Source organism: Carcharhinus amblyrhynchos, chromosome 9 (genome assembly GCF_965287045.1).
Source record: "Carcharhinus amblyrhynchos chromosome 9, sCarAmb.v2.hapA, whole genome shotgun sequence".
Taxonomy (NCBI): domain Eukaryota; kingdom Metazoa; phylum Chordata; class Chondrichthyes; order Carcharhiniformes; family Carcharhinidae; genus Carcharhinus; species Carcharhinus amblyrhynchos.
The window spans coordinates 55,702,548-55,723,852 of NC_137332.1; the positions used below are offsets into that span (position 1 = coordinate 55,702,548).

At 40.4% G+C, this 21,305-nt stretch overlaps 1 protein-coding gene across 1 annotated transcript in view; it reads right to left on the reverse strand.

The window, feature by feature from the left end:
- Positions 1-1,639: 1,639 nt before the first annotated feature.
- The window catches only part of lamc1 (laminin, gamma 1), a 263,261-nt gene continuing 243,595 nt past the window's right edge, over positions 1,640-21,305 (reverse strand). Inside the window, exons 21-28 of the mRNA XM_080195713.1 lie at positions 18,463-18,600; positions 15,019-15,163; positions 14,489-14,638; positions 12,787-12,901; positions 9,762-9,961; positions 8,796-8,954; positions 8,527-8,626; positions 1,640-4,341 (exon numbers count right to left, since the gene is read on the reverse strand). Of these exons, the coding sequence (XP_080051839.1) occupies positions 4,085-4,341; positions 8,527-8,626; positions 8,796-8,954; positions 9,762-9,961; positions 12,787-12,901; positions 14,489-14,638; positions 15,019-15,163; positions 18,463-18,600 (1,264 nt within the window). The 3' untranslated portion in view covers positions 1,640-4,084. The remainder of the gene's footprint in view (positions 4,342-8,526; positions 8,627-8,795; positions 8,955-9,761; positions 9,962-12,786; positions 12,902-14,488; positions 14,639-15,018; positions 15,164-18,462; positions 18,601-21,305) is intronic.

Sequence of the window (21,305 nt, forward strand, 5' to 3'; positions counted from 1 at the left end):
GAGGGATTTGGGGTTGTTTTCGCTGGAAAGAAGGCGGCTAAGAGGGGATCTTATTGAAACATATAAGATGATTAGAGGTTTAGATAGGGTGGACAGTGATAGCCTTTTTCCTCGGATGGAGAAAGCTAGCACGAGGGGGCATGGATTTAAATTAAGGGGGGGTAGTTATAGGACGGATGTCAGGGGTAGGTTCTTTACCCAGAGGGTGGTGAGGGATTGGAATGCCCTGCTGCTGCGGTTGTAAATGCGCCTAGTTTGGGGCGTTTAAGAGATCCATGGATAGGTTTATGGACGAAAAGGGATTGGTTTAGGTTAGTGGGTCATTGTTTTTTAACTGGTCGGCGCAACATCGTGGGCCGAAGGGCCTGTTCTGCGCTGTAATGTTCTATGTTTTAACTCAAAAGTGGCTGAATCATATAGATTTTGAAAAATTTTGGCATTCGGGATCATTTTTGCAGCAAGAAATGGCCGTTAAGAGGCTTGCCAATTTGCATCTTAAGGCGAACAAATTGACATATCCTGATGCTACAACTTCCCACTCTGCACACATCTGTTACTTGATGAGCTGCAGACCATTGCACTGCACACCACCCACTTCCCAGATTCTAACTCTCCTCTGGCTGTGTTATATTTCCACCACTGCAGCACCCAGCCTCTAATCCAGCTCCATCTTTTCTTTTGCATCTAAACTGTTTTCCTCCACCCAATTTTTTCCTTAATTTGCTGCCTTCACTCCAGTTTCTAGCCCTTCTCTCCATAGCATCTAACTACATTCTATTGTTCCTACCATGCACCCTCTTTTTTATGCAAGTTCAATTTTTCACTGAGCAATATCCGGTCTCTACTGTCATACTCATATCTGAATTGTATATGATGTCACTGGAAATCAACTAATGGAAGAAAAATATTTAAAACATCAAAGTGGCTCATTAGATATTGAATCTGTTGTGGTAATGAGTTGTACAGGCTAGGAGGTTTCCAGTTTGTGCCAGTTTAACTGGAGTGGTAGCTTGGATACTATAGTTAAGCCAAGTTTCCCTGGGTAAGGAGGGGAAAAATTAGTCAGGTCCCCACCCTTAATCATTGTCCACAACTTCCATTGGAAAATATACACATCAGATGAGGTCAAGTCATGGTGCCCTAACATTTGACTGTGTGAATTCATACAATAGAGACACACTAGAGAATGGCTATAAAGCTCTACTCATGTAAAACAATGAATTCAGAAAGAGGGGAGAGGATCTGGAAGGCAAGACAGGAAGAAAAATCATATTTCTTTTAATAAATAAAGACTTTCATATTGCTTTTCACCTGATATGTTAAAGCACTTCTTTAAAGGCAAAAATACTGTGGATGCCAGATAAACTCAGCAGGTCCAGCAGCATCTAAGCAGAGAAAGAGTTAACTCTGAGAATCCATATGATTCTTCTTTGAATTCAAGGCATAAACATTTATCAACATAACAATCCAAAATTACATATCCTCACTGAAAAGGACAAGTTAGCATCTTCACGTGAGTTATGGAAACTAAAAAAAACCCTGAATTATTGCTGTACTCTTTGCTCAGCTACTCAATAGAATGCTAAATTATAGGAAAATGAAACAGTTTAGGAAAACAAAACAATCCATCTAAGCATAATTCCTGTAATACCACATTTTTATTTATTTAAATGGTACAATTTGATTTACAGGCAAAATGATATTAAACAATAATTTGCTAGGCATTTTGGCCACTGTGTGGGGTCAAAATAGGTCTTAAGGAAAGAAGTGTCCTTAAGTCACACCATTATAAAAAGAATGTGCAACAACAAAAGGAGACCTGGATAAAGATAACAAATATTGCGTCTTATAAATAAGAAATACTGTTTTATACATAAAATTGTATAAGTGTTGCACGTCTTTCCCAACAGTATGATGACATTTTAAGGCAAAAGGCTAAAAACAAAAAGCAAAGGACAAGACAGTATGGATCTAGTTCTCATGGCAGAATATGCCTGGAGTTTGCTGCATTTTTTCCACACTAACGTCGATCATTCTGTGCAGGTCTTTTCTACTGGTAGGACGTTAACCTCATACGTTTGATTAATTGTCTTCCTTACACGATAAATACTAAGAATGTATTACTGTTGCATAAAGAAAAAAACTGCTGTATCTGCTAAGTACAGTGTCAGGAGAGGCTGTTAATAGTAAAGCTTCAAAATAAAGATGTAGTTCCTGCTTCAGACACAATATTTGGGAAAGAGCATGCAACCCTTTAGACCTGCCCAGTGCTCATTAGATAAAGCCTGCACTCCTTATAGTGAAGCTAATTCAGTGATACTTTCAGGCACTAAATGTGCAATTATAAATGATTAAGTAATTAGCGATAATAATGTTCAGCAGTGATAGTAATTACACGCATTAAGTTGGTTTAAAAGTATTACAAACAAAAATGAAACAGGCAAACACTGGTTAAATTTTACATCAAGTCAGTTTGCAGAGGCAAGTCAATCTGGCTGGTATTGCACTGTCAGGATAAAGGGCAAAAGGCACACAGCCTTTTCTCCACCAAAGCATGTGTTGGAAAAGTAACAGCTCTGACTGCCAAACCTTTGTTCTCTCTGGTTTGTATAACAGACTTAATTTATGAATTTTCATCTGGGCCAGATGCAGGGAAAACCCTTGCTTTAAAACTATTAGCTTAACACAGTGTGTTTTTTTTAAAACATGCTTGGATAGGGAAGTTAGAAAGGACTTGGGGGTGGAAGGGAAGCATTCAAAATAACCTTAATTTGAATGTTGTAAACAACATTTACAGATCAGTAATATTCTTCTGGTGACTGATCACCAGCTGAATTTAAAGAGCAGTAGCCCTAAATAGAAAATAAAAACTAAGCTGTGTATACAAGCAAGCAGAATACCACAGAAATATGCAAGGCAATCAGAAGCAGATCTAAAACATGGTTACTATTGATGACAGGATCTTGAGGGTGGGAAGGTAACTCACAGAGCCAATCCTGAAACATTTATGGAGTATATTTACACAAAAAGAGACTCAACATTTCCTCATACTATTCCATAATAAAAAAACATTCACACAAAAATATAACATTTGAAATAATTAATAGCACCAGTGTATCAGGTAATTTTATTTTCTTTTGCTACGCAATGTACAAAGTTGCATAGAGTGTCGCTGTAAAAAATAAGTTCTGCTTTTAACTTTGACATAGATGAAGCAGCAGTCTTGGGAACGGAAATATAGTGTAGTCCACATAAAATGCACCGTGTAAGACACTGCTATGGGCGTTTCACTTCGTCACAGAGTAGCTTAAAGTAAGGGAAGGAGGGAGTAGGGGAAAATTAGTATTGCATAATTAATTCCATTTTCTAATGAGAAGACCAGCTTTCATGGTAACTTAACCTGGTGAATACTGCATACATTGTGAACAAAATGACTTATTGCTACTCTACAAGCAATGTATTTTAATGCTGTTAGGAAGTGATGTGGTAAAAAGTTAAATGTTATCAATTCATAATCCTTCACAGCTAGTCTGGTCATTTAAAAGGGAAAAATAGTACAGTACCCTAAAATATAAAGCCATGTTAATACTCATGATGTGAATGCAATAAAGAACCAATGCCTCCAGCAGCAGGAGGAGAGACAAACCTACATTAATAACCTTTTGTGTTTGTTTTAACCACCATTATACTCAAGGCAGGCCCTCTGCTTTCTCATTGCAGAAAGAGTCTCCATGTCTGCCCATTGTGCAGATAGATCTGATATCTCAAGTCTAATGGTGTGGAGTGACTTAAATCAAATGCTTGGAGTGTGGCTTTTTCAGATTGTCCCTCCACCATATGCTTGGTTCATCCAGGATCCCAGTAGCTTGCCATGTAGGTATGTCACTCGCACCCTGCCACCCACCTAATGTCCACAATCTTGCGCTTCATCCAAGCAGCTGCATTTGATGCCTGAGGAGTTTCATTTATGAGCCTTGGAATACTTAATATTGTGTGTCAGACATTGAAAAGAATTTGGTAATAAGGCAATTTCTGTACAGTGTCACTTTAGATTTTGGGTAGGGCATGGTGACCAAGGAGGTGACTATGGGGTCTCCAGAGACTGGGTATTGTAACAGCCGGGAGGCAATGTTTGTTTGATGTCCTCTAGGTTTTTGATGTCTTTCAGGATTTCTTGAATGTCTTGTTCATAAGTAATTATTGCGTCAGCCTGCTCTTTTTCAGCTTTTTCCAGATCTGCCAACCTCCGTTCTAAATCACTATCATTCATCTGAATCTTGGCATTGTTGAGAGTTTCCTCAATTTCTTTTACTCGGTTAACATCTACATTATCGAGCTGACCTGTAAAGACAAGCCCAGCCAAAGTAATCAATATTCTAGTTTGACAAGGAAGTATCAGTTAAGTATACAAACTCAAATTCAAACACCACAGTTAACATCACTGCAGAAGAAATGCTAATTCTAAACGTCATGGCTGAAGGCACGATTGGCTACTAAATAAATAGGCACAATTCTATCTTACAATGCAAAGCAAAACAACCTTAACGTTAAATGTATAAATATAGAATCATACCTTGGACATTATCCTGGATCAGATTTGTAAATAATACTTCACCTGCCTCTGTTGGCATCAAATGTGTTGAAACTCAAATATGTGATTCATCATCACATTGTGAAAGAAAGCTTATAAGTGTGAGATGTTATAAAATGGTTATGTTTTAAATTTATATTTTAATTCAAGGTGAAATGGAGTATGTAATCTTCTGCTAGTTCTATCTGGTGATATGATCTGGTCGCCTGGGGCCCAGGGCAAGTCCTGCTGAAACCCAACTGTCAGAGTTAACATTGCCACTATGGACTTACTGACTCAGACTTTGGACAGAGAGATAGAGATAGAGAGAGCGAGAGCCAGAGAGAGGAGCGTACACAAGAGAAAGTACAAGAGGGTGCTTGCGTGCTGAGAGAGTGAGCAAAAGAGAGGCAGTGAAAGTGAGGGTGCAAAATAGATCGAAGAAAGCAAGTGCAAGGGATAGTGAGAGCGAATGTGCAGGAGTGCGCAAGAGAACAAGAAAACACAAGTGGATAACAGAAAGCATGAGAGAGGGAGAGACAGAGTGAGAGAGAGAGAGACAGCACAAATGAACCATCAGTTGCTGTGAGGTGAGGGGGAAAATGTACTGTTGCTACCAGACAGAATGCAGGTGGGAGCAAGTTTCCTAATCAAAGGGACAGTACTTTTGGAAATATAACAATTTGCCCTGCTGGGAGAAAAAGTCACTGTAGTGGGCCTTGCTGCTGGAAATCCATTCTGAGATTCTCAGAAGATGGAGGGAAACAACTTTTGACAGACCCTGGACATTATGACTTGGTGAAATAAAAAGTGAGCTTTTTGAAGTGGGGATTAACTTTGGGGTGTAAAATTTACAGTTCTGTGGAGTATCTACCAAATCTTAATACGGAGTTTGCAGTTGTGTTAGGAAGTTAAGGGGGTGGTGGGGGAATAGCTGTGCGTCTCTAAGTTGATAGGCACATTCTAACAAGTTGTTAATTGCTGCCAACTCAACTCAACATAATATTTAACGTATGCCAGCCCAAAAGCTGCAAGTTGACATTGTTAGTAGTCGGAGATGGTGGTGCACCATCTAATAAAGTGTTTTAAGTATTTCTTTTATATAGATTTGGCTTGGTAGTTGTCTCTTTAAATTTTTCCACAAATCTTCCAAGATGTTTCATCTACTTAGCCAGTCCCTCAGAGCTTCCACATAAAAAGGAGTCTAATGTGAGACCTACAGTCTCTGCCACAGATGGAGAGGTGGTGGTTGGAGGAGTGGGTGGGATGCCAGTGTTGCCACATGTTCCCTTCACCGTTAACATTTGGCTTGTTGAGTTCCTTCTTGGATGGTTTTTTTCACTTTGGGTGGTCTTGGGCTAGGTATTCCCAGGTGTCAGTGGGATGTTGTAATTTTCAAGGAAGTTTTGAGGGTCCCTTAAAAGCATTGCCTCTGCCATCCTCGCTTGTCAAATCGAAGCTCTAAGCAGAGCCCTTGTTTCAGGAAACTTATGTCAGGCATTTGGATGATGTGACACATCAGTGGAGCTGATCAAGCACGGTCAATGCTTTGGCATTGGGAAAATTGGCCTGAGTGAATACACTGACGCTGGTGCACCTATCCTGCCAATGGATTTGATGGTACATCTTCAGATTTTTCAGCTGCCTGCTGTACATTATTAGAAATTGGAGATGGTGGTGAACCATCTAATGGATAGTGTGTGAAGTATTTATCATCTTGCTTTGGCTTGGCCACAACATGCTAAGCAGTTTATATACTAGCTGCAGTTAGAATTTGTGTCCTCAGACTAATTTGATATTACCAATTGTCTCCAAAATGGCAAGCCTGACTAAGGAACCAAGCCATGTGATTCAAATATAAATATTAATGTGTAATCAAAGTGAGGTGCATAGGAACAAGAACTGACCATTTAACCCCCTCAGGTTTGTCCTGTCATTCAGTGATATCACAGCTGATCTATGACATAATTCCTTACACTTAACTTTTCCCCTCTTTCCTTAAAAACTTAATTACGGGAAATATGTACTTTAATCCATGGAGGTTTGGTCTCATTCTGATATATCTATGCTGCACTCAAGATATGGTACCCAAAACTACAAACATTACTCCAGATTCGGTCAACGTATAGTTGATGCCTAAATTCACTCAGTGGTATTCCAGTCCTCTTGACAGAATGAAGGTCTGAAGGCTCAGTGGGTAGTGTCCCTGCCTCTGATCCAGATGCCGTGGTTTCAAGTCCCACCCTAGAACTTGTTGACTAAGAAAAGTGTCCAAGGAGGTTCAAATCCTTCCAACCCACTTCAATGGCAGGTGTAAGGACTGGAAGCAATTCTTAGTTAGCCATTTGATTGAAAGGAGCTACACTATTCACAATTCCAGATTACAACATAAAAGTGCATGTTGCCATAGAAAGTTGGTCTCCATGGATGATAGGACACTAGAATACGGGCTCCTTTGTTTTCTTGGCATCAAGCTTCTTGAATGTTGTTGGAGCTACACTCATCTAGGCAAGTGGAGAGTACTCCATCACATTCCTGACTTGTGGCTTGTAGATGGTGGACAGACCTTGGGGAATCAGGAAATGAGTTATTCATCGCAGGATTCCTAGTTGCTGACCTTCTCTTGCTCTCTCAGTCTCTCTGTCCAATATCTCAGAGTCAGCAAGTCCATTATAGCAATGTTAATTCTGGCAATTAGGTTTCAATGAGATTGCCTTGGCTCCCCAGTCCCATAGCAACACCTGAGTTGACTTCTATTTTGCCAACTATTGTTGTCTTACAATCTATTAAAATTAATTGTATCTGATACAGAAAGGATAGTGGGCGGGAAGCAAATTATAACTTTGACCATAATATTAAAATGGTTTCTCAAAAAAAAAGCTGCTAATGTGTTTCAATTAAAAGGAGCATGTTAGTTTTCAAAAAAAAGTTTCTCACTGAAGATATTTCTTGTTAGCTATTGGATTAGTTTGTGATGAAGCAGATACAATACTTGCTGCAGCACAACTTTTTACAATGTGGTGTACATACAATTTTAAACACCAGATGCAACATCGCTATCTCTGCACATATTGTTTATAAACCAATGTTTCAGAAAGTTCCTGCTATCTGGTAACAATAATCATCAGGTCCAAAGCCTTAACCAAGATAAAGAAAACTCATGCACACCAATGTCCTGCATCAGGAGGCTAGTATTAAAGTGTACAAAAATTTCACAACAAACACTATAAGATTATATTGTGTGTGTGTGTGTGTGTGTGTGTGTGTGGGGAGGGGAGGGAGAGATGCACCTTAAGTGTCTTATGAAAATCATTGTTTTTACTAGGCTCAGAGACTACCATCTGAAAAATATAACTTACCATATTGCCACCATTGCACAAATGGATATAAATCTTGAATATTGCACTTATATTTCTCTAGTGACTGCTTTCAGCTATTCTCCCATAGAAGCCACTCTACTTAACACTGCCAACTGCCTACAGCAACCCGTGATTAATTATACATGTTTCGTCATTTTAAAATCACAATCAACTTTTTATTGTTCAATGCTGCAACCTGTGCATAGACGGGAAAGACACAGAGGATGGGTGATGGTGGAATTGCTTTGCTGGCCTGTGTGGCAGCTGGCAGTAAATCACTCACTGCTGATTGGCATGGGTTTCTGACAGCCTCTGCCAGTAAGCTGCTTGCTGTTAATGTTGCTGGAGACAGCTCTGTCCAAACTTTTTCTGCTGTGCCTGTGACCACTTTGTTTACAGTTGCTGCCAACTATGGAGATACCATTAGATAAAAATCACAAATATATAACAGCGAGAGATGATGTACCAGAACAAGTGAAGTAATCTGGAAATCACCCAAAGGAAAGGTCAGTCCCAGCCTTTACCAGAAACTCAAATTCATCTGTGTAATACAAGTTTGTTGCTTCATTTGATCAATGCAAATCCAGTAATACCTACCCAGTTCTCCCATCAGTTTATTGATGGTATTTAGCACACCCTGCACAGCCATTTTGGCCTTTCTTGACTGCTCATCAGCCTCTTTTGCAGCTTGTGAAGCCTGAAAGAACATTGTGTCAACATAATTAGAGTTCTAAAAAATGCCTCTATGTATTTCTGATCAGATGCAGTAGAATAACAAGTCAAAAATCATACTAACAGCACTTTTATGATATAGGTTGTGCATCACTGCAATTTAAGAGTTAATTCAGAAACTGGAAGACCCTCACCATATCTGCCATCATCATGTCTTGGTCTGCTTCATCCTTTTTCTCTGCAAGTTCATCCTCTACTTCCTTCAGTCGTTTCATCATGTCACTTACTTCAGTCTCTAAGGCCATGGCTTCAGTAAAGGTGTCATCAGCATTCTGTTTTGTCTCAGTAGCATTCTACAAAGAAAAAAATTGGTGAAGAATTTAAACAATACTTAAGCTTTACTTAATTAAAGGGCTGTGGCAGTCAAGTGAAGTGGCCTGATCATGCCTGGACTTGCAGTGTTTCTTTCAAAGAAATATTGAAATAAGCCTCAACTTGCTGAATTGTGATATTCACATAGTTTGTTTCAAGGAAACATATTTGTGCAGAAACCCTTAATTCAGCAGCATGCTGATATCACCTAAAACATGCAGATCTGAATCACTGGCTACTTCCTGTTATAAAAACTGCTAGTACACACTGCCTGTCATAGAGATATCCATATTATAGATATGAGCAAACATCTAATTCCTATACAATTATCAGAAAGCATAGATACATAAGAGCAGTTGTCATTCTCAATGGAAGTAAGATTGGTGCAATGAATGAAACTATGTTAATTCAACTTCATTAAGATCCCCATATGACGTCAAGTTACTAAAAATCTACAACATAAAAGTGTACAGAAAAGAAACATTTTAATTTCAAGTATCTTAAAGACTAATCCAGTCAAATTATCTGCAGACATGCATCTTCTGAATTGATTTTCCAGAACTCAAGTTTGAATACATAATGAAGCAATTTAAATTTGCTGATTTTGCAAACATCTGCGGGTGACAGAATTAAGGTACAAGGTACTGGACCAAAACTTTCTGCTGATAACACAACTGGCCACTTTATATAAGAAATACAGCTTCTGAAAAAAGCAGGCTGCAAGAAAGTTCAACAGGTTTAATATAATCCTTAATTATAAATGTCTTCACAAAATGAACAATTTTTACCTCCTGTAAGGATTTTGCCATTTGCTCTGCATCTTCAGCCTTTTTTTTGGCTTCAGAAGCATCCATTCTTGCATTCCCTAATGCATCCTCAGCCTGTTTCGTCTTTGCATTGGCATCATCGATGGTCTTCCTGATGTTTGGTATTTTTTTCAAAGCTTCTTCAGCTGCAGTCTTGTTGTCATTCACTCTCTTGTCAAAATCTGCATGAAACAAAATTATTTTGACTATTAACACTTGGATATGATTCAGAACAGCTGCTGCTCCCTTAGTTAATATTTATCTTTTTATTTGTTTCCTCAATCACTGACAAGATTAGTTGCATTTTCCGCTCTACTTGCCACAGTAATTTTAAACAGAAATGCAAGTCCATGGCATTGAAAAAATGCATGTGGGTCCTCTACATTTTTGGGAAAGTGTGTTGTGGGGAAGTCGAAAGCAAGAAAAGGGACACAAAGAAAGGAAAGAGAAATGAGCATTTGTTAAGGTTATTATAGTTGAATCCAAAGTACGGAGATATGTGGCAATCTGAACAGAAAAGCCAGTTGTAAAATGTGACCAAATCAGAGAATGCTGGAAAATCTCAGCAGGTCTGGCAGCATCTGTAAGGACAGAAAACAGCTGATGTTTGCAAGTCCAAAGCTAAAAGGCATAGTAAGTGAGAGATATTTTTACTGTAAGGTGAGGGAATGAAAGATGAGTAATAGCCACAAAACCAAGGAGAAAGGTTGCTAAAGGGCAGTCCATAAAGAGAATAGAAGGTGTGAATGGCCAAACGACAGAAAAGCTGAAATCAGACAGTAAGCTGTTACAGATGAGGATATTGGGGGAGGGAGAGATAGATGAGAGAAGGGTAAAATTGAGAAGAGGCAAAAGGGGGAGAAAGAAAAAGAAAGACAATAAAGAAATAAAAGGAAGAGAAGTTAAAAATTATGTAAAATGTAATTGTACTGTGTTCTATTCTGTTAATATACATTTGCAACATTTTCCTCAAGTTACACAAGTAACAGAACAAAACTGTCCCTTTGCATGGTAAGCTTTAAAGTAAGATATCTAACCAACATATGAAATGAACAGAACATCTTAAGCACTTTCCATGTTTTCAGAACGTACCATAGTACTTCACGCCCCATGAGATCATTTTGAATTTTAGTCAGTGTTGTTTGCAGACACACACGATCCCTTAGTTTTTTTTGAAAAGGTGACCAAAGAGGTGGATAAGGGTAAGGCAGTTGACATGGTGTATATGGATTTTAGCAAAGCGTTTGATAAGGTTCCCCATGGTAGGCTATTGCAGAAAATGCAGATGCATTGGATTGAGGGTGATTTAGCAGTTTGGATCAGGAATTGGCTAGCTGATAGAAGACAGAGGGTGGTAGTTGATGGGAAATATTCAACCTGGAGTGCAGTTACAAGTGGTGCACCTCAAGGATCTGTTTTGGGGCCACTGCTGTTTGTCATTTTCATAAATGACCTGGATGAGGGTTTAGAAGGATGGATTAGTAAATTTGCTGACGACACCAAAGTCGGAGGAGTTGTAGACAGTGAGGATGGATGTTACAGTTTGCAGAGGGACATAGATAAGCTGCAGAGCTGGGCCGAGAGGTGGCAGATGGAGTTTAATACGGAAAAGTGTGAGGTGATTCACTTTGGTAAGAATAACAGGGGTACAGAATATAGGGCTAATGGAAGGACTCTTAGTAGTGTGGACGAGCAGAGGGATCTCGGGGTACATGTGCATAGCTCCCTGAAAGTTGGCACCCAGGTTGATAAGGTTGTTAAGAAGGCGTACAGTGTGTTAGCTTTTATTGGTAGAGGGACTGAATTTCGGAGCCGTGAGGTCATGTTACAACTGTACAAAACTCTGGTGCGGCCGCACTTGGAGTATTGTGTACAGTTCTGGTCGCCGCATTATAAGAAAGATGTGGAGGCATTGGAAAGCGTGCAGAGGTGGTTTACCAGGATGTTGCCTGGTATGGTGGGAAGGTCTTATGAGGAAAGGCTGAGGGACTTGAGGTTATTTTCATTGGAGAGAAGAAGGTTACAAGGTGACCTGATTGAGGCATACAAGATGATCAAAGGATTGGATAGGGTGGACAGTGAGAGCCTTTTACCTCGGATGGTGATGGCTAACATAAGGGGACATAGCTTTAAATTAAGGGGTGGTAATTATAGGACGGATGTCAGAGGTAGGTTCTTTACTCAGAGGGTAGTAAGGTCGTGGAATGCCCTGCCTGCAGCAGTTGTGGACTCGCCAACTTTAAGGGCGTTCAAATGGTCTGTGGATAGGCATATGGATAACATTGGAATAGTTTAGGTTAGAGGGTCATTGGATTGGTTCCACTGGTCGGCACAACATCGAGGGCCAAAGGGCCTGTACTGCGCTGTAATGTTCTATGTTCTATAATATATATAAATGATCATTCATTCATTTCTGGCGATACAGGTTGATGGATAAGTGCTGGGCAAAGCAGGATAATTCCCTACTCCTCTTCAAATTGTGACATGCAATCAATTAATGCCCACCTGAGTAGCCAGACAAGATACTGGCTAATGCTTCACCTGAAAGATAGCACCTTCAACAAAACTCCATGCCTCAGTGTTGCACTGAAGCATCAGCCAAGTCAAGCCCTTTAATTTTAAGTTATGGAACTTATATTACAGATTCCTCTTTGAGATACACAAGATAAAAAAAACAGAATAAACCTGTGAATGATCCAGGAGGTAACAATATACACCAGTTTTAGAAACTCAACCACATTGACCTAGAATGTTGTGCAATTTTGAAGTAACTGGAGCCCCAAAGCAACTAGAGTTTCCAATACCAATTGTTCAGTGTACAAATATTCTCTATTCTCATTCCAGCATCTTCTAAAGACGGCACTTGTCGGAATTTAACAACAGCATACTAACACTGACAGTTAAACAGAAGAGATGTCTGGATCTTGGCTTAACCATTTTTTAGTCAAGGGCCTTTTTGTTGAGTATATCTTGTACTTTAATACACGAGGAATATCAGCTTACAGACCTTGCAGGTTTTTGAGAATATCCTGAGCCTCCTGCAGTGTAGCATTTCCTTTCTTGGCAGCATCTTCAGCCAAGGCTTTAGCAGCATCTGCACGGGCTAGCAACTGGTCAGCAGTCTTCAAGATAGAAAATAGGTTCAGAATGAATATCTCAACAGTCATTTATGGGGATTCCAGACTAAATCACTCAGCAACTTGGCAGTTTATTTTACAGTTATAAACCTCAGGTTCCACTATTTTCTATATTCAATGCCTTTATAATTTTCAACACTTCAGTATTTACACCATAAGGGCAAGTTTCTCCAAAGTGAACAACTCTTATTTTAAGGCCCCATATATGGATGGACCAAGCCCTATTACGAGCCAACAGTGGATTTAGTTCTGCATTTTATTTATCAAGTAGAAACTTATTTGGTTTCCCTATAGTTGTCTTATCTTGCTTTTGAGCCTTCAGCAGGCCCAATGACTACCATTAGTTTCTTTTCAACTCTTAATTTAGTGAGCACTCATGCATGGTAGTGGCTTAAATTTTCCGGCCCTTTGTGCACAAGACAATACTTGTCTATACTGAAAAACTTTTGCCATTTATTCAACAGCTTACGTTATCTGAAAATCAGCCAAAATCTCCTCACTGTCAACGTTTGCACATGTTCCTGGAATGTGGAACCTGGAATTCAAATAGCTAAAGCACTGATGCCCTCAAGATTATTAAAAATATGATGAACATGAATAAAAACAATAAGCTGCTCCAGGAAATCTTAATCCCTCAGATTCCAATAGTAACCCTTTCTCACATAATTTCGTTCAATTGCCAATCAGCCTATTATTTCCCCAATACACTGTGACACCTTATCTTTTCGATTAGCTACCTCAGAAAACTTCAGAAGTTTTCCTGCTGATTTAATACTCAGTACTTAATCAAATTACAAATTACTAGCATATGACCTGTGCTTCCTAAATCCATGTAGCACTCTGTCTGAAGTATCTTGTATAATGTTCTTAGTGGCGGCACGGTGGCACAGTGGTTAGCACTGCTGCCTCACAGTGCCAGGAACCCGGGTTCAATCCATTGCTTGGGTCACTGTCTATGAGGAGTTTGCACATTCTTCCCGTGTCAGGGTTGGGTGGGTTTCCTCCAGGTGCTCCAGTTTTGTCACACTGTCCGAAAGACATGTTGGTTAGGTGCATTGGTCATACTAAATTCTCCCTCAGTGTACCCAAACAGGCGCTAGAGTGTGGCGACTCGGGGATTTTCACAGTAGCTTCATTGCAGTGATAATATAAGCCTACTTGTGACACTAATAAACTTAAACATAGTTAATAGGCCTACTTCTCTGCAAAGAAAACATATGAAAATTTGCCACCGTCCCACTTATCTGAGCCATGAATGATAACGGGTCATTAAAATGTAACATTTTATATTCTCATCACTGTTCACCTATTATTTCACATCTCAAGACTTGCATGCCCTACTTTTGAGGTCAATCTCCACATCTCTTTCTCACTCTTTTCTTCCTTTTCTCCCAACCCTACACTGTTGAAAAGTGGTAAAAGAAAATTGAAAACAATTAGATAATTTATTGGTGAGAACTGTGGATGTGGAAATTAATATTCTATGTGAGGAAAATTTTGGAAAAGTAGTACACAATCTTTGAATTACGTTTTCAATTTTATATAGCAACAAACCTGGAATTTGAGTTTTACCTGCTGTTCAGTTTTTCCCTTTTCCAAAAGGCTCTTCACTTCAGTTTCCTTTGCTTTCAGGTCATCCCGCATATCATTATAAGCCTTCACCTTACTGTCAATCACACCATCCAAATCTGCAGCATCCTTTTTTATCTTTTCTGCTTCGTTCTAACAGAAAGAACGTCATGAATTTCAATTTACACAGGGCATATTTGTTCCCCGCAACACCACCCTCCCCATAAAGTACAGTTGTTTGTGCAACATAATCCACTGCTATGAGTTACTGATTTACACATGGGGCAATTTACCCTCAAGTTTCTCTTTCAACATGCAAATCTGTTTGTACCTCCTTCCCATGAGCATTTGATAGGATGATCATAATCAATGCAATTTTTAGGAGACAAATCTGCACCCTTCCATTTCATGATGGGTCACAATCAGGAAATCCTAATTACATATTTCCAAAAGTACTATTCAGTCCCTGTCTACAACCCACAAAAGACAATTTTTAACAAAAAAAATTACAAATAATGCAGAAATCTAAATACCTCTAAAGCCTTGGTGTCCACAACAGGCAAACTCGTCAGATTGGCATAGATCTGCAAGGCTTTGCTACCAGCTTCTTCTGCCTCACTGTGTACTTTGGTAGCTTGTCTTTCCAGCTCCCTGGACATATTTTTTGCTGCATCATACCTAGTTGTGAGTTTTAGATCAGTTAAAATATGTAACTAGGCAGAAGCACTGAGACTCCCTAAATGTTGTGGCATGCTATGGCTCACATTTTTGGACTCCCTTACTAATTAAGAATTGGTATTGAAACACTGCCCACACACTGTCCTTGCTGAATATGCTTATTTTCAAGTGTCGTATAACACACAAAGTTAAGTTTGCATTCTAAAATAGATTAGAAATTCACTAATATCTGCATTGGTCACCAATTTACAATATCCTTCAAAACCCCATTCCAATCAGCTACATTTTATTTTGTTGTGAAGGACAGAATTGTTGCCTTTTTTTTATTAATGTGACCAAAGCTGCTCGGCAGTTCACCAAATGGTAAAGCATGAACCCGGTCCTGGCAGTTCTCCCCCTCCTTTGAGCCACTCCAGCTCATTCAAGAGATTTTCAGAATCTGGGAAAAATAAACAGAATTACATGGAATGTGCTGAACAGGCACATATGTCAAGACTGCCTATTCTTTGAAAAGGTGCTGTCCCATTTAGATCAGGGCGTTCAAATGGTCAGTGGTTAGGCAAATGGATAACATTGGAATAGTTTCGGTTAGAGGGTCATTAGATTGGTTCCACTGATCGGCGCAACATCGAGGGCCGAAGGGCCTGTACTGCGCTGTAATGTTCTCTGTTTGGGTGGTGGGGGGGTGGCAGACATTGCTAGAGAACCTGGAAATAAATTCAGAAAAATTAACACCATATATATTGCACAAACACTTCATAGACCATGAGAAAAGTACACACCATTTGCATTGGAAACATCATCCATTGGGTGCAGTTCCTTACACACTAACCCCATGCTGAAAAAAGTATTAGTATTTTGTGCTACAGCTAGTTGAAGAGTCCCAAACCTTTTTGGGGCCTCTCAATGTTTGGCAATTAGCATCATCTTCTAAGTACATTGCTTCTCTCTGGACAGCTTTCCAACAAAAAGCTGGCAACCCCAATAGGTTACTCAACATGCAGGGGAAATTTTTATGAACAATGGTAAAGTGGTACAGAATTGAATCAACTGTCTGGAGCGTGCACACACACGATGGTTTCAAGATGGGATTGGCTCCTTGACATATTGGCACCTTTGTCATTTACACCCAGACTTTCAACACAACAAAAGCTCTGCCCCAAGATTGTTCCCTATTACTGTTTTCCTTTTACAAATGGAATTTCTCTGTCTAAATTTACAGCAGAATACTGATGCTTTAAATCCCAGGGGATCCACCCTCAAATTTGTCTTACGTGCAGCTTTGTGATTGCCGAGGAGGGCTCATTCCTAACAAATGTGTCTCTACGTAACCCAATATGTCTAAAAATGAGGTCACCAAAAGCAACAGATTCAAATGCCAAATGAAAACACAGTAAAGAAGCAAATGTGAGATAAAGTCTTTACTCAATTTGTTCACACCTGACAGGAGTACTCCAGAAAAACTTTGTATCTTTTTTCTACTTGGTGTACTATCTTCATACATGCATGATACAGTCAACAATGCAGTCAAACATGTATTCAGTGTTTTCATGCTGCAGTGCAAAATTCCACAGTATCTTTACTGTGCAATATTGTCTAGGAGACAGGCAGGCGAGCAGGCTGTACTGTATCTGCGATTGTATCATCTGTCAGTTGTGTGTAAGTTTCCAAGGTTGTCTCTGCTGGAATTTCTATTCCAGGCTCCTGCAGGCAATTGATCGGTTGACCTCACCCAGCTCCTCCTCATTCCGTGCTTTCTTCATCATGAACATGGTCTCTAAGAATGATCAGATTGTACTCCTGCCTCTTATCGAATGCCTTGATAACTCGAGAAGTCAGCTGCGTTGTTGGTGGGTTTTTAGGATCCTAATCACCTCCTGATCCACTGACTGTAGTTTAGCCATAGTATTAGGAGGTAACATCAGTTTGACAGTTGAACATATGCTGAACAGTTGTCTGCAATGACGACCTCTTTGGCTGATACATTTCATCTGCTTTCTTGATCCATGCCTTAAAAATCTAGGTCAGCCAAGCAGTTTTCTTAGCCTTGTACAGAGGGGATAGCATGCTAACATTTGCCAAACAACATGGCTGCTTAGACTTCCCTGTCACCAGAAGTGGCAGCTTTATGATGCTATCCATGTTGCTGCAGGCCACAGTAGAGAGACACTCCTGGTTGTGCTTTCCACCATTGCATGTTTTACCTTTAAGTATAAAAGAGCAGTCCAATTTCATCCTCATTAAATATCTCTCATGGTGCATCTCATTCAAGGTGTGGATGAGACCATTTTGGAGCTAATCATCTGTCATTAATGCTGTAATTGCCATATCCCCATCACTTACTGTGCAGGAGATGATATGTGCCCTTGTTTTGAATTGGTCTAGCCATCCATCACTGCAGATGAATTCTCATGTGGTCCAGTTTCTTTGCCTGGGTGACACCACGTTCATATAGGGGTGAATCAGAGATGGGATCAGTCTTTGCTCTTGCTGCCTTGAACCATGTTAGCTGTTTATGCAACATTGGGATGGATAGCTTTCTTATTCCCTTCCTTGCTGGAGAGAATGCCTGCTTGTTGAACTGTTCGAAGATGTTTGTCTCATGGTTCTTACTGGTGAACAAACCGACGGTTGAATCCTCCACTCCTTCATGAAGTTCTTTTTGCACTTCATACTACAGTTTTCCACATGCCATATCAAAGTTATCTACTCTCCAATTGACAAGATATAAATTTCTCACAGGTTTAGCTATAACTTGCAGGCTCTGCACATCCTTCCAGAGGGAGACCTCAATATTAAACATTTATCTCAGAAGAACATGAAAACAAAGAGGAGTAGGCAATTCAGCCCCTTGAGCTTGCTCCGCCATTTAATATGACCAAGGCTGATCTCATCTCAACCTCAATCCCACTTTCCTTCCCGTTCTCCATAACCCTTCAATCCATTACTAATTAAAAATCTAACTCCTCTAAATTTACTCAATGTCCCAACATCCACTGCACTCTGAGGTAATGAATTCCATACCCTCAATCCTCTGAGTGAAGTAACTTCTCTTCATCTGTTTTAAATCTGCCAACCCTTATCCTAAAACTACAACCTCCTGTTCTAGATTTCCCCACAAGTGGAAACACCCGCTCTATGTTTACTTTGTCGATCTCCTCTATTATCTTATATACCTCAATCAGATCTCCTCTTATTCCTCTAATCATGAACTGACATAGGTTCTTGATCCATTAATACCATCTGCATCCTAATGTCTCCACAGTTCCAGTATAGATCATTTAACATCATCTACTTACTTTCTGTTCAAATCATCAATTGTGTTGGCAATTTCACTTTCAGCTGCTAAGGTTTTGCGCAGCAATTCATAAGCTTTGGTGGAAGTGTCATTAGCATTCTTGGCAATCCGTTCAATTTCATCTGCTTCATTCTTATGCCTGTAGGAATTGAAGGATACTTATATTAGTGAAATTTGTCCTGCTTCATACACTCAAAGTTCACTCTGCATGTTTGCATTGGCACTCTAATCAGATTCCCCCACTTCTAGTTTTGCTTTCCTAAATCATTTTTTGAGATGTGTATTGTTAGAAGCTCTACTTGGAGCCACAAAACACACCACCCCTGGACACGAAATGGTGTTTGTCCAGTACTTAAACAGCCAGATGTTTACATAGTGCAGTTTCTTTCACCAAATTCCATCTTTTCCAATAGGGATTCTTACTACAGGTAAGGTTATCACAATGCCAGCACGATGAGAAATTCATTCCATCTCCAATGTCTAACATCGGCTTGGGGCATTTTCTGCATATTATATACACAAAAATGTGGTTTTAGTACTTACTTTGAAATTCGCAAGCACAAAGTTCACAGGCTGAAAATGATTTTGACTTTGGTTGATTAGCCCCAGTGAAAGGCGTTAATTAGTTCAGACGCAAAAATTTTCTACCAGTATTATTTTTAAAAATGGACATTCTGCAGATTGAAAAACGTTTACCCCCATAGAATTTAGACACACATTTCAGAAACTTTGCTAAAAATGATCAGAATTTTCCATTTCAGCCCAAGTCCTGTGGCGGAGATAGGAACTGACAGTGTTTCCTGTTGTGGAGGCTGGTGGGAATTTTCACAGAATTACACAATGCTGGTGTTATTAATTATGCAGTCAGGGGTTTCCCAACATATCGCACGATGAGGCAGGGCTCCACTGCAGTGCTGGAAAAGGATGAATGACATTGACTTGCCTCCAGGTAACCCTTTTCTTCAAGGATTTGGGAAAAGAAGGTGCCCTCAAGCACCCAAAGGGAGAAAGCTGCTAAACAACTGGGACTTTCACTTAGGACTCTGAGGGTGTCTAGCCCTTTAGATTCTCCCTTTACCTATGCCCTCTGTGACTGCAGAGGTATCAGGTTCCCCGTAGCAATGCAGCCAAAGTAAACAATAGCTCTCTACGCCTTCAGTCACTGGAGGTCACCCAGGACAAGGCCCACTAGTGAGCAGACTGCCTTAACTCTGCTACAGATGTCAGGGGAGCACATAGAAGATATAATAGGGAACAAAAGATTCGGAAGGTATGATTTCGCATGTGGCTGCAGGGGTGCATTGTGTTAGTTGATGTTCTTACACTGTCATAAATGGAGGTCTAACGTGGTTTAGTTGCAATTCACAGTCCTCAAGTATGTGTGCTCATTCACTACCTCCACCAACCACCCCCGCCAACATGCTAGGATTCCCCTTCAGTTGCTTGGTTGAGCAGACTTGCCGTTCGCCCACAAACCTATCCCTTCACCCATGCAGAACCTCAAGATCACCAGTTGAGGGCTCTAGATATTTGCAGGTTGCCATGGTACTTTGCCCCAACACCTGCCAATATGCCCCCTTCTCCCCCACCCCACCTCCGTGACCCACACTCTCCTCCTTATAACTGTTAACCTTCTTAGTATCACCCTACAACCCTTCCCCCGGAAACTCCTTCCTATGCATTTAAATGCCCACATCCCTGACCTTCACGAGAAGTCCACGCTGGGATAATACACATGACCCCCAGATCCAGTGTTAGTACTATGTCGCATCCAACAACCCCGTGTCCTTCACCTATCATTGCAGGACCCTCACTGCCTGCTTTAACCTTCACCATCTCTTCCTAACAATTCCCTCAGTTTGGAACCCAGGATTCATCAATTTACATCAGACCCTTCCCTCAGAACCACTTTACCCTCTTCCTCCACCATGTCCCTTCACACCTGCACACACATTTCCAAACCCTTGCCCTCTAGCCTCCCACATTCCATAATGCTGTAGCATCTCTTTCCCCCACCACTCCTAATGTATGTCCCTGCCCCCATTCTTCAGGCCTCCACACCCATCCCATTTCTATGCTTCCCCTCACACAATCCAACAGCTCCCCTGCTGCACAGACCATCTGTCCAACAGGACCTCAAACTGCCAACCACGTGCAATGAGAACTATCCACCTTCTGAAAGTTCCTGTAGTGCTATGATCTATGTGGTTGATGCTCCACCCACCCACCATTGCACATTATGATCCAGGGTCCACAGTCCCTGGAAGCCTCCATCTTCCAACCTCTGCAAGAGGTCCCAAGCCTCCTTCAAGGTGAGGCCTGGCATGTCCACACCTTATTGGTCCGAACATGCTCTGGACCCATATGATATCCCACTGGACTCGCACAAAATTGGGCAAGAGGAAACAGTTCCCAGTCAGTCTTCATCTGCATCCCATTAATGGGTGCAAAATAGCTTCACATCAGCCTCTGACAGAGATGGCAGCCCACAATGAGTGGGAACACATGTTCCTGCTGTCATTTTACGCTGGCAGGAAAATGATTTTCCAGCTCCTGCTGCACGATTCCACCCTGCACCTGCCATTAAACCACTACTGACATGGTTTTCCAGTCTATTCAATGTTACAAATTTCCAACAGCAGCAAATATATCTTTTGTACATAGTCGACAGTTAAATAAATTCATGCCTCTTATTTTACACTCATATGATGTGGAGATGCTGGCATTGGATTGGGGTGGGCACAGTAAAAAGTCTCAACACCAAGTTAAAGTCCAACAGGTTTATTTGGAATCACAAGCTTTCAGAGCACTGCCCTTCATCAGCTGAAGAAGTAGCACTCCAAA